This window comes from Ustilago hordei, assembly GCF_900519145.1.
Source record: "Ustilago hordei strain Uho2 genome assembly, contig: UHO2_contig_01, whole genome shotgun sequence".
NCBI classification, from domain to species: domain Eukaryota; kingdom Fungi; phylum Basidiomycota; class Ustilaginomycetes; order Ustilaginales; family Ustilaginaceae; genus Ustilago; species Ustilago hordei.
The window spans coordinates 479517-492360 of record NW_024545270.1 but is presented as its reverse complement, the minus strand read 5'-3'; the positions used below and the strand labels follow the sequence as shown (position 1 = coordinate 492360).

Here is a 12844-nt window from a genome sequence, read left to right as displayed (position 1 = left end):
GAAGGAGTCTATATATACAAAAGAAGAGCGGCAGAGAGCCACATCGACTGTGGAGCATAACAAAGCATTTGTCTTGAGTAGGTTGTGACACATGTGGTCCATGCTCAGATGCTCAAGCCTTTTACTCAGCCATAAGCACTACCTTCACCATCTCTACACTTTGTGTAGCTTTTATATACTTTAACTCCCCCCCTCAACAGCATATGTACCCCGTCCATTATGCTGTTGTTTCAAGGTATATCCTCCATTCTTTAACATCATCACATAGCTCGGGGACTCTGTTTCATACGCCACTGCCAGTATTTGCAGGTGTAGCCCAGATCTTGCTTGCTGTATTGCCTGTCTCCCGATTGGCTTGGTGAGTACATCTGCCAAATTCCTTGTGGTGTCCATGTACTTGATTTGCACCCTTCCCTCTTGAACATTGTTATGGATGAAGTGATACTTGGTGTCGATGTGCTTAAGCTTCCAGTGCTGTGCTGGGTCTTTACTAACCTGTATGCATCCAGTGTTGTCTGAGTAGACTGTTGGGGTGCCTGTGGCAATGCCAATTGAGTGTAGCAGCTGCTTGAGGAAGAGCACCTCACATGTTGCTTCCATGGCTGCAATGAACTCTGCCTCGATGGCGGACAGTGATACACATTTTTGTGTTGCTGACTTCCAGGCTACTGGGTTCCCGTACACTAATGCCACTGACCCTGATGTACTCCTTCTCTGAATGGTGGCATCACTTGCCCAGTTCACATCACTATGCACAATCAGTGGCTCTTGTGACATATTTCCCCTATAAACTAATCCAACATCCTTTGTGCCTTCGAGGTAGTGTAAGACCTGTTGTGCTGCCTGATAATGCTCTTGAGATGGTTCATGCATGTGTCTAGCAAGGACACTCATGGTGAGGCTGAGGTCAGGCTGGGTGCTGTTGGCAACCCAGAGCAGCTTGCCAATGATCACCAGATACTCCTTCTGTTGTGCTGCACTTGTGACAAGGGTTCCCTCTGGTATGCTCTGCATTGGAACCATGGTTGGCTTGGTGTGTTTGTCCAGGTGCTTAGCCAGCACTTGGTCAATGTACCCTGACTGACCAATCATCATGGTGCACATCATACAGTTTCAACTGATTTTGATGCCGAGGAAGTGAGAGACCTTGCCACTATCTTCCATCTTCCATCTCTGACCAATCTGCTTCTTAACCTTTAGGACTGTTTCCAGCCGTGGTGCTATGACTAATGTATCATCAACATAGATGACCACAATGGCCATATCTTTGCCCTGTCCCTTGGTGTAGATGCAGGGAGCACACTCTACCTGGAAGAATCCTATGCATCGCAAAGACCTGTCGAACTCCTGGTTCCATTCTCACCCAGACTGCTTTAGGCCATACAGGCCCTTGACCACTTTGTATACCTGTCCGGGTGCTACTCCTGATCCCTCCAGTGGTTTCATATAGATTGCTTCTTTTAACCTGGAGTTTAAGTAGGCCATTGTGATATCCAGTGCATGCACCTCCCAGTCATTCTGTACTGCTAGTGCTAGGATAGCTCTGATTGCTCTGAGGGGTGCTACTGGAGAGAAGGTTTCCTGGTAGTCGATTCCCTCTCTCTGTGTGAAGCCCCTTGCCACCAGTCGCACCTTGTGCTTTATGGGCACACCATCAGCATCGAGCTTTAGCCAAAGCACGACCTTAGAGTCCACAAGTGGTACTCCTGGCGGGTGATTCACCACCTCCCAAGTCCCCATTGCCTCGAGTCCTTCCAGCTCTTTTCATATTGCCTCCTTCCAGAGCTGGGCGTCCTCACCATTCATTGCTTCCCCAAGTGTTGGGTCCAGGTTCAGTACTGCTGTGTTGGTGGCGCCTACTGTGCTGTCTACAGCTGGTAGGAGATCCTCCACTGCGGCTTCTGATCTGGTTTCCTCCTCCACTATGGCTGGTGTGACACCCTCCTCCTCGACCTCTGTGGTCACCATGGGCTGGACTGCCTCCTGTTGGCGATCACTCCATCCTTTGTCCTCATGGAATGTTGCTGAGTTGCTCCATTGAATTGATGCAGGCTGGTCTGGGTTGCAAAACTTCCATGCTTTGTGCTCATCATCATATCCAATCATGATGGCTGGCTTTGCTCTAGCCCCGTACTTGCCCTGCTGGTCCTTCCATTGAACATGGACCCATGCCAAGCATCCGAAGACTTGCAGCTGCTGGGCCAGCTTGTGTGCAGTGGTTCCATAAAAGGCCTCATGGGGGATGGTCTTGGTGGCCGATGGGGTGAGGTTCATCACATGTGCTGCTGCTGTGATTGCATATGGCTGCAACTCTCTGGGGCAAGCTTGACCAATGAGCATTGAGCACATCTTTTCTTGGACTGATCTGATCACTCTCTCTGCCCATCCATTCTGGACACTGATCCCTGGGACACTCTTTTGCCACTTGAAACCCTCTTGAGTTTGCCAGTCTTCAGCTCCCAAGCTGCACCACTCTCCTCCATTGTCGCTGCAGAGCATTTTGAGTTTCCTGTCTGTTGCTCATTCCATCCTGGTGATCCACCTTCTCAGCACCAGGAGTGCAGCACTCTTAGTGCAGAGTGGTTCCATGTAGATCAGGGAGGAGAAGTTGTCCACAGCAATTAGTGCATAGTGGTAGTTGGCATGGCCCTTAAGATCTGTCATCAAGTCTATGTGTACTAACTCTAGTGGCACCTCCGCTCTCTTTGACTCTGATTGGCTCATCTGCGCTCGGGTCTGTTTTCCTTGACTGCATGCATTGCAGTGCTTTGATTCATGCTCCATTCTCTCATCAGTGCTGAGGTAGTGTGCCTGGATTTGCCTTGTCTTATCTCATCCTGGGTGTCCAAACCTCTCATGCCAGAGGTAGCTATCTTTGTCTTCCTTTGAGTTGTTGTCTCGGTTTCCTGTGTTCTGGTTGTCCTCTGGGACATTGTTGATTGTCTCCTCCAGCTCCAAAGCCAGTGCTTGTCCTCGCATGTCAAAGCGGCCTTGTCTCCTGTTCTTCTTGAATTGCACTTGGGTACCATCATTCTGCTTTATGGTAGTCCCAAACTCATCAAAGATTACTTGTGCACCATTCTCGATCAAGCCTTGTATGGACAATAAATTAGAATTGAGCTTCGGCACATAGAGCACATCCAATAGCTGGATGGTAGCCTCACCAACCCAAAGGGAGGCATCTCCTATGGCTTTTACCTGAAGCTTTTCATCCCCTGCTGTACTGATCTGACTGTCCTTGCTCATTGAGGTGAGCAGCATTCTCTCATCATTTACCATATGATGAGTTGCACCTGAATCAACAATCCAGGTGTTGTATGCTGATTGCTCCCCCCTGTCGATCGCTAGGAAGGTGCACCCGAGTTCCTAGTGACTCACTTCCTGTGCCACATGAGCAGCAGGTTTGCTCGTGTTTGGTGCAGGGTGGTTGTTGGTGTTTGTGCAATTACAAGTGATATGATTGGGTCCCCCACATGCATAGCATCTTGGAGGAGCTGAGGGATTACATGGATTGCACCTGCCCCTGGGCCCCTGCTCCACCTGACCAGTACCCCCTTGCTCTGTGCTTGTAGCAACCCTGGCTGCTCCTCTGATATGACCTGAAATCTCACCATCCTGCTGTTTCTTGGCAAGTGCGTGGTAGGCTTCATCATACTTACAGTCTGGTTTGGCTGTCTTGAGCACATCAACAGAGTTGGCATAGAACCAATCTTGTGCCATGCAATGGTAGAGCATGGATTTCTTTAGGTCCTCATCAAGGTGCTTCCCAAGATGTGCAGCATCATTCCAAATGGAGTCAAGTTCCTTGCCTAGCCTGACAACATTGTGATTGTACAGATGTATGGTGTGGATGCAGTCCTGCAGGCCCACTTGCTTCACCACATCATTCAATGTTAGTGCCTTCCTAAGCTTAGCATAAAGCGTACTTCCAAGTTGGGCCTCCTCATCCACACCCCTGACAGTGTATGTGTCGATGCAGCTTTCCAGGCTGTGATCACAGCAAGCATGGATAAGACCTACCAGCGCCTTGTCCAGGTCCTCATCATATCCCTCACTTCCAGGTGCTATTTCGCTGTATAAGATTTCCTTTGCATTATGCACCCATTGCAGACAGTCGATAAAGGTGGGCTCCCAGGTGTGCCAGTTGTTATCACTAAGTTTCTTAATGTGTGCAATGGCACTTGAGACATCCTTGGGAATCTTTTCTGCCTCCCCTCTTGGAGCTTGATTGCTAATGCTGACGAGACCCATCACCTGTACAATTGCCTCCTCTGCTGTCAGCGCTGGGTTTGCCAACTGTAGTATCCTGACCACCTGCATAAGCCAACCCTCCTCCCGACCATTGCCCACAGTCACAGCCACTTGATCATCATCTCTCTCCTCCCTTCCTGTCTGTCCTGCTCATGTTGATGGTGGCATTATGCTTATTGTCAGACTATTGATGGTGAATGTCGTGGGTTCGAGCCCCATGTTGGGAGCCAGTTAAAGTTTTCGTATGATTGATGATGATGGTGGGACAGAGGGAGAGAGTGTGTGTGTGAAGAGAGAAGGAGTCTATATATACAAAAGAAGAGCGGCAGAGAGCTGCATCGACTGCAGAGCATAACAAAGCATTTGTCTTGAGTAGGTTGTGACACATGTGGTCTGTGCTCAGATGCTCAAGCCTTTTACTCGGCCGTAAGCACTACCTTCACCATCTCTACGCTTTGTGTAGCTTTTATATACTTTAACTAAATAGGCCGGTGATAAAGTGAGTTCTTCTTGGATTGCGTGACTCGGCCGTGTCCTAACCACCACCCACCACCTCCTTGCTTCCTTCTTTCTTTCTTCAGACCACCATCATCAACCAACACCTCCATTACCCTCCTCTCCACTCTTAGAAGGGGGAAAAAGAAAACAAACAAACCCCACAACATGTCCGACGCAAACCAAGCTGCCTCATCGGCAGAGCAAATCGCAAAAAACGCCCGCCTAGCATTCGAACAATCCTCCCAACTGCTCTCCACCTCCTCCTCCGCCGACTCCATTCGTTCTTCCGCTCTTCTCTCCATCCGTTCCGCTCTCGAACACAACAAATCTCGAATCGAGGATGCAAATTCTCTCGACATGGAAGCAGCTAACGCTTTGGTTGCTGCTGGAAAACTCTCCTCCTCGCTCGCCTCTCGTCTCGACCTATTCTCCAAACCCTCCAAATGGCAATCTCTCCTGGATGGAGTATGCGATGTAGCCTCACTCCCTTCTCCCCTTGACCACGTACAGCTTGCACGACGTCTAGCCGAACCAACGCGCACTCAATCTGCCATCGATCTCTACCGCATAACTTGCCCTATTGGCGTGTTGTTGTGTATATTTGAAGCAAGGCCGGAAGTGGTGGTTAACATTGCCTCTCTCGCGATCAAGAGTGGAAATGCAGCGATATTGAAAGGTGGCAAAGAAAGCAGAAACACAGCGGCGGTGTTGAGTGAGATCATCGCTGAGGCATTGAAGCAGGCTGGCTTGCCAAGGGGATTGGTGCAGAGTGTTGAGGGGAGAGAGTGTGTCGGAGAGTTGTTGAAGTTGGATGAATACATTGATTTAGTGATTCCGAGGGGTAGTGGAGAATTGGTTAGGCGCATTAAGAGGGATGCTAGGATGAGTGTTATGGGTCATGCGGACGGTCTTTGTATTGGGTATGTTCATGAGGATGCTGATCTGAAGCATACCATTGGAACTGTGGTGGATGCCAAGACGGATTATCCCGCTGCTTGTAACGCATTGGAGACACTATTGATCAACCAAGCTTTGGTCCAAGACTCTGCCTTCTGGCCTTCTCTTGCAGAAGCGCTACTCAACGCTGGAATCGAGTTGCGTTTGGACTCTGCAACTCTATCTGCTCTTAAAACTTGCTCGCCCGATCTCTTGACAAAGTACACAACCGAAGGGAAAGTGAAACACGCAACACCAGAAGACTTTACCACCGAATTCCTCGATCTCACCCTCGCCATAGCCACCACTGCCAACCTGGATTGCGCAATCTCGTACATCACAACTCACTCCTCAGGCCACACAGACTTGATCCTAACCTCTCCGACCCTAAGCCCCAACGCAGCAGCCGAGAAGTTTGTGAAAAGTATCAACTCAGCAAACGTTTTCGTCAACATTTCCACCCGCTTTGCCGATGGATTTAGATTCGGCTTGGGTACTGAGGTAGGTATTAGTACGGCTAAGACGCATGCTAGAGGTCCTGTGGGTTTGGATGGTCTGTGTATATACAAATATGTTGTCAAGTCGACTGTGGAGCATGGCGAATGTGGCGAGCGAAAGAAAGGCGCTCAGATAGCAGCAGAGTTTAATGGTCCAAGGAAATGGTGTCATAAGCATATGGAGGCTAAGTATCCCACTTTGTGATCCGAACCTCTTTGTTTCGTCAGTATCGCTTTACGAAATCCACCAATGCCAACGATCTGGTTCAAACGAGCTGGTTCAAACGAGCTGGTATGATTGTTCTGTGCTCTCTGTTCAACTGCACATCGATCCTTGCATACACTCAGTCGAACTGGATGCGATTCAGAACCTGAAACGACGACGGAATCTTTGTTACACAACATCAACAGACGAAAAAAAAAATCAATCAAATCTACATGTCTCGAGAAAACACCTTTGAATCCATCCCACCTCTCCAAAGATCTCGCCCTGCTACAAGAAAGCGTCGAGCTGAGCTTAGTCAACGTCCATCTCGCCAGGACCATCAGCCTTGTCATCCTCGGCGTTCTTGTGAGCCTCAGCCTCGGTGGACTTTTCGTCCTTCTTTTCGTCCTTGGCAGGTGTGGGAGCTGAAGTTGTATCGACGCGAGGCTTGACCTTGCTCATGCTGTTCGAAGTTCGTGTCGCGGACCAAGGGATTGGAAGGGAGTAGGAGAAAGGAAAGGTGGAGATGGGTGTCAGTTTTTCAGCTTTGGTTTTTAGGCAGAATCGTAGGGCTGAGGGCTATTCCTTCTCCGACGTTGACGATCGGGTCTACCACCAGCGCATTTGCGGGGAGAGAGAGAAGAGTTTGTGTTGCTTTGACTTCCCGAGGCAGATGGAGTTTCTGATCTGGGTCTTATGCGATCATTCGCCATCACCGCTGCGGGAATGGTAGGAATGTCGACTTCACCATCTTCTTCCTCGTCATCCTCGAAATCCTCCTCGGTGGACAGAGCCATTTGAGCCGACGGCCCAGGATCAGCGTCAAAATCGCTCAATTCGCTGGGCAAATCCAACGCTGAAGCAGGAGTAGACGAAACGTTGGTTAAACACAAGCCTTCACTACTGGGTTGCGTTTCCATTTCGCTTCCTCCACTAACTCCTACACCACCAGTAGCAATAGCAGTGGAAGTAGTGGCAGTAGTGGGGATGCTGGTACTCCTACTCCTCGTGTTGCTACTACTGGCCGCAGTATTGGTAGTCTTGGTCGTCGAGGAGGGAATAGGAATAGGGGGTCTAGGGGATACGTACATAGGATGGCAGAAGTAAATCACCTCATCCTTCTTCTTGAGCATATCACTGCTCAAAATCTTAGGATCGGCATTCTTAGGCAATTCGCTCTGCTTGTAAAGTCCATCATCCAACCATTTCGCCACGGTAGCACATTTTTCAATCACCTTCTGCTTGTCCTCCTGGGAAATGTGACTGTAAGCGTCATCACCACTCTGAGCCATCTCCATGTACTTGTTAATCGCCTCCCTCAGCGCGGAAGCTGCTTTGGGACGATCCTGGAATTCGCTGTATCGGAATTGAATCGGACCGCCGATCTTCTGCAAAGCATCGATTCTCTCGACGTAGGCAGACTTGTTGGCATCCTCACCTTCTTCCGAGTAGAGCCACTCCTCCTGTGCGTTAAGAGCAGCGAGATACTTGTCCTTTTCTTCAGGAGTAATGAAAAGCTTGTATCGATCGTCAAGCTTGGATCGCTGGTCGTAAATCATCTCCTCCAACGCGTTTTTGCGGTCTTCGGTGTCGATGACAAGCTTGTCGTTCGAGTAGAGCTGACCTTCGACCTCCTTCATCTCGGCAACGAGAGCGGCATCCTTGCCACCTGTGAAGCCGGAGACGATGGTGAGATCAGCCTTGCGCTGAAGCTTCTTGACCTTGCGGATCTCGGTCTTGAGAGCGGCAGCATCTTTGTTGTCACCGTCGGTCTCCATAGCAGCGGGGTCGGTAAGGGGAACCTCTTCCTCCTTCTCGACCTCCTCAACAGTGTAGGCGGACTCGAAGTTGAGAACACCGTGGAGATTGAGACGAGCCTTGACCTTGACGATAGAGTGGTCACCGTCAGCGTTAGGGGTAACACCTTTGATGGAGAACTTGCCGATCCAAGGGTTAATGCCCTGAGGGATCTGATCGGGAGCGGCGTAGTGTGCCTCGAGGTCAAAGTTGTCCTTGCGATAGAAGGTGAGGATCTTGGTGGAAGGGATGGGGTTGTTGGGCTGGAAGACAACAAGCTCCGTGTCCTCATCGGGGACATCGGCAGCCTTGTCCCAAGTGACCTTGATGGAGTAAGGAGTGGCATCGTGGATGGTAAAGTCACGGACCTTGAAGACGGGAGAGAGGACGGCACAGGAGAGGGTGCAACCACGAGCCACAGCCTCGTCCTGGTTCGAGGTGAAGGAAAGAGACTTGCCGAAGAAGTCAGCAATGCGCTCCTTGAGGGCGGGGACACGCGAAGAACCACCGACCATCTCGATCGAGTGGATCTGGTGCTTGGCCAAGCCAGACTGGGCAAGAGCAGCCTCGAGGGGAAGAGTGACACGCTCAAGGAGGGGAGCAATGAGCTGCTCAAACTCGTCACGCTTGAGCTGGGAGCTGGCGTCAATGTCCTCCATCAAGTTCTCGACGTTGAGAGGGGCAAGGGCGTTGGCGGAAAGGACCTTCTTCAAGCGCTCGCAACCAGCAGCGAGACGGAAGGTGGCCTTGGGGCTGGAGAGAACATCGATCTTGTACTTGCCCTTGAACTCGTTGGCAAAGTGGAGGAGCAAGGCACGGTCAAAGTCACGGCCGCCAAAGTTGCGGTCGGCAGCGGTGCCAAGAACGGTAAGTTGACCCTTGCTGAACGAGACAAGAGCGACTTGGTAGGAAGAGTGACCAATGTCGCAGAAGACGACGTTGCGCGGGTTGTCGGCGTCGGGCAAGTCGGTCTTGGTGATACCGTAACCGAGAGCAGTGGCGGTGGTGTCGTTGAGGAGACGGAGAGGGTTCAAGCCGGCAATCTCGGCGGCGTCGAGGTAGGCACGTCGCTGAGCATCAGTGAACCAGAGAGGAGTGGAGAGGACGACATCGCTGACACCGGCACCACCGAGTTCCTTGGAGGTAGTGTCACGGAGCTTGACGAGGTACATGGCCAGAAGCTGAGTAGCGGAGAAGACCTGCTCGTCGCCGGCAAGACGAACCTTGACACCGACCTCACCCTTGGCATCAACAAGTTCGGCATTGATGAAGTTCTTCTCGACCTTCTGAACCTCAGGGTCCTGGAAGGTGCGACCTACGAGACGCTTGAGGGAGCCGATGGTGTTTTTGAAGTTGGAAGTCTGAGCGGTGGCAGCAGCCTCACCAAGAGCTCTTGCCTTTTGACCGAAAGAGACGAGGGAAGGAGTGGCACGGTTGGAAACCTCGTTGGCGATCACATCGACACCACGAGCACGGGCAACGCCGATCTTGGACGAGGCATTGCCCACGTCGATACCGACGACGGACGACATGTTGTGCGGAAAGGATGAGTTGGTACAAGGACAAGCAAGACGACCTAGATGCGAAAAGAGAGACGACTGTGTTTAGTTGGACAGAAGCTCTAGAGTACCGAGATGAAAGGATGCGGAAAAGGAAGCCGACAGTGTGCGAGTTAATACGAGAGGTAGGGTATATTCTCGAGTCGAAGGGAATGATGGTGGTGAGAGTGATGGTGGTGAGAGTGATGGTGGTGAGAGTGATGGTGGTGAGAGTGATGGATGATGGTAGTGGCGAGTGTGCTCTGCTGTGGCTATGAATCTTCCTGAGAGGGCGAGAGTTACACACAGTTGGTACGTGCGAAAAAAAAAGAAAAAAAAAAGAAAAAAAGTTCTTCTCGCTTCTGCCAAAACCTTCTTGAAGATTCGCGATCCTCTAGTTGAAGTAGATAAAAGCTACACAAAGCGTAGAGACTGCGAAGGTAGTGCTTACGGCCGAGTAAAAGGCTTGAGCATCCGAGCACAGACCACATGTGTCACAACCTACTCAAGACAAATGCTTTGTTATGCTCCGCAGTCGATGCGGCTCTCTGCCACTCTTCTTTTGTATATATAGACTCCTTCTCTCTTCACACACACTCTCTCTCCCTCTGTCCCACCATCATCATCAATCATACGAAAACTTTAACTCCTCTTCCCAATCGAGCCTTTTCCACCCTGGCAAGTAGTGAAGAGCAGAGCCATAAGCACTTGTAAGCATAGCAAGCCTAGCCTCGTGGATTGGTAGCTTCTCTTCAAGGTTCGCCTCTTCAAGGTTCGCCTCTTCAAGGTTCGCCTCTTCAAGGTTCGCCTCTTCAAGGTTCGCCTCTTCAAGGTTCGCCTCTTCAAGGTTCGCCTCTTCAAGGTTCGCCTCTTCAAGATCCGCCTCTTGGTGATCGTCCTTGGAAATTTTCACGAAAAGGATGTAAGATCGGCACAAACTTGTCGGCCGATTGAGACAAGATCGAAAAATAGGATGTTAAATGTTAGGCTACGGACAGCCTAACAGCAACATTCTTTGCTAAGCTCCTGCCTCATGACCTCATCCTACACCAACAGCTGAGCTCTACTTGGACATGTCCGACCACCTGCTCCTGATCCCATATCAAGTTGCTTCATCTTGCTTTATCTCTTCATCATGCCGCTTTCGACTATATCATCCTTCTTCTCTAGCTGGCTCTTCCTTTGGGTCTGCTCTTCTCGCATTCTTCAACACCACCTAACGCAAAGCAACAATGACTCGCAACATCCTAATCGCCCTACTCCGGAATGACCTTCGGCTTCATGACCATCCCATCTTGCATCTTTGTTCCGACCCCACCCCCTCCAACGCACAGTTTCAACAACCCGTGACTCACGTTCTCCCCGTCTACGTCTTCGATCAACGCCATATTGAGCTATCCGGATTCCCCTCTCTCATCAAAGCTGATCGTGCCTCTGGAGGAAAAGGCTCGACCCAATTCGCCAAAACGCGCCAACTAGGCTTGTGGAGAACTGGAGTCCACCGAACCAAGTTGATCAACCAATCTCTCTTCGACCTCAAACAATCTCTCCGTTCCATCGGAAGCGATCTGTCGATCTTCGCTGGAACTCCGGAAGCTGTTGTGCCCGGGCTGATCAAGGGTATTCGAGACTCTGGGGATACGGTGGAAGCAGTGTATTTGGGTAGGGAGGTCAATACGGAAGAGGTGGATGTGCAGAAGCGACTGGATACGCTTCTGGGCCAACTGCAGTGTCCGATCAAGCTGTTTGAGGGCAAAAGTTTGATCCATTCCACAGATTTGCCCTTTCCTGTGGAACAGCTTCCGGATGTGTTTACGCATTTTAGGAAACAGGTTGAAAGGCCGGATATGTTTAGAGAGCCAGTGCAGGCTCCCAGTAAGCTGAAACCTTTTCCTAAGGACGTAAGCATCCCTGATTCCGCCGGGGTCTTTTCCCTCTCTACAAAGAAGGAGGAGGAGGTGGAAAAGCATCTACTCAAACCTCTAATCGAACAACCAGCGCTGGCTCATAACGAGTTGCTAAGTAAGGTATTCAACCAGTCTACGGGCCAAGTGAATGTTGCTCACTCTGCATTCCCCTACAAGGGTGGAGAAACAGAAGCATTGAAGCAACTCGACTACTATTTTGCAGGTGGAAAGCGTTCCCCTGGTGCATCGTACAAAGAAACTCGAAACCAGATGTTGGGTGCAGGCTACAGTACAAAATTCGCTGCCGCCCTCGCTCATGGCCTTCTCTCGCCCCGACTCATCGCTCAGAAAGCCAGCGAACTGGATCAAGCCACTGGCACAGCAAACGCAAAGGGAGGAGGTTATTGGATCATCTTCGAGTTGCTCTGGCGAGACTACTTTTATTTCGTCGGATGCAAGTTCGGTTGGCATCTCTTCACTCTCGGTGGTATTGAAGAGGTTCTATCTCCCGAGCGTGCTCGATCGAAAGCTTACGATTGGAAGCATTCCAACTCACTCAGTGACCAGAAAGACCCGTTTGTTAGGTGGGCAACAGCAAAAACAGGTGTGCCCATGATCGATGCCAACATGATCGAACTCGTTCAGACCGGGTTCATGAGCAATAGAGGAAGACAGAACGTAGCATCCTTTCTCACAAAGGATCTCGGCTGGAACTGGAGATACGGAGCGGAATTTTTCGAAACTTGGTTGGTCGATTACGATCCCAACTCCAACTGGGGCAATTGGCAGTATGTTGCAGGCGTTGGCAATGATCCAAGGAGTTCGAGACAGTTTAACCCGATCAAACAAGGCAAGGATTACGATAATAGGGGAGAGTATGTTGCTACTTGGATCACTCAGTTGAAGCTGGTGGGTGAGCAGTTTAGACATCATCCTTGGACGCAGACGGGAGGTGCAGAATTGCGAGATTACCCAAGTCAGCCCATGTTGGAGCAACAGATGTGGCATAAGCATTACTCCAACCTTGGTCGTGGAGGAGACCGAGGTCCCGGTAGAGGAGGTCGTGGTAATGGAGGTCGAGGTCGTGGTAGAGGAGGTCGTCGAGGCGGAGGAAACAGACATTAATCCTCAATACCTTCTCACTCATCACACAATGCACACCATAGACTAGACCAAGCCAACAATTGCAAAGCAATAGAAGCTTCGATTCGAATG

At 50.5% G+C, this 12844-nt stretch overlaps 3 protein-coding genes across 3 annotated transcripts; 2 read left to right on the top strand and 1 right to left on the bottom strand.

Annotated features, from left to right (window-relative positions):
- Positions 1-4914: 4914 nt before the first annotated feature.
- Positions 4915-6387, top strand: UHO2_00141 (putative PRO2 - gamma-glutamyl phosphate reductase; the record flags this gene model as incomplete). Its single annotated transcript, XM_041556761.1, has 1 exon — positions 4915-6387. The coding sequence occupies one exon, from the start codon at positions 4915-4917 to the stop codon at positions 6385-6387; it is 1473 nt and encodes a 490-aa protein (XP_041412695.1).
- Positions 6388-6699: 312 nt separating this feature from the next.
- On the bottom strand, positions 6700-9716 carry UHO2_00140 (putative heat shock protein Hsp88; the record flags this gene model as incomplete). The annotated part of the gene is made up of 2 exons (XM_041556760.1): positions 6700-6932; positions 7049-9716. 2 exons carry the CDS (start codon positions 9714-9716, stop codon positions 6700-6702), a joined length of 2901 nt encoding a protein of 966 aa, XP_041412694.1.
- Positions 9717-10954: 1238 nt separating this feature from the next.
- On the top strand, positions 10955-12754 carry UHO2_00139 (uncharacterized protein; the record flags this gene model as incomplete). The annotated part of the gene is made up of 1 exon (XM_041556759.1): positions 10955-12754. The coding sequence occupies one exon, from the start codon at positions 10955-10957 to the stop codon at positions 12752-12754; it is 1800 nt and encodes a 599-aa protein (XP_041412693.1).
- Between the last annotated feature and the right edge of the window lie 90 nt (positions 12755-12844).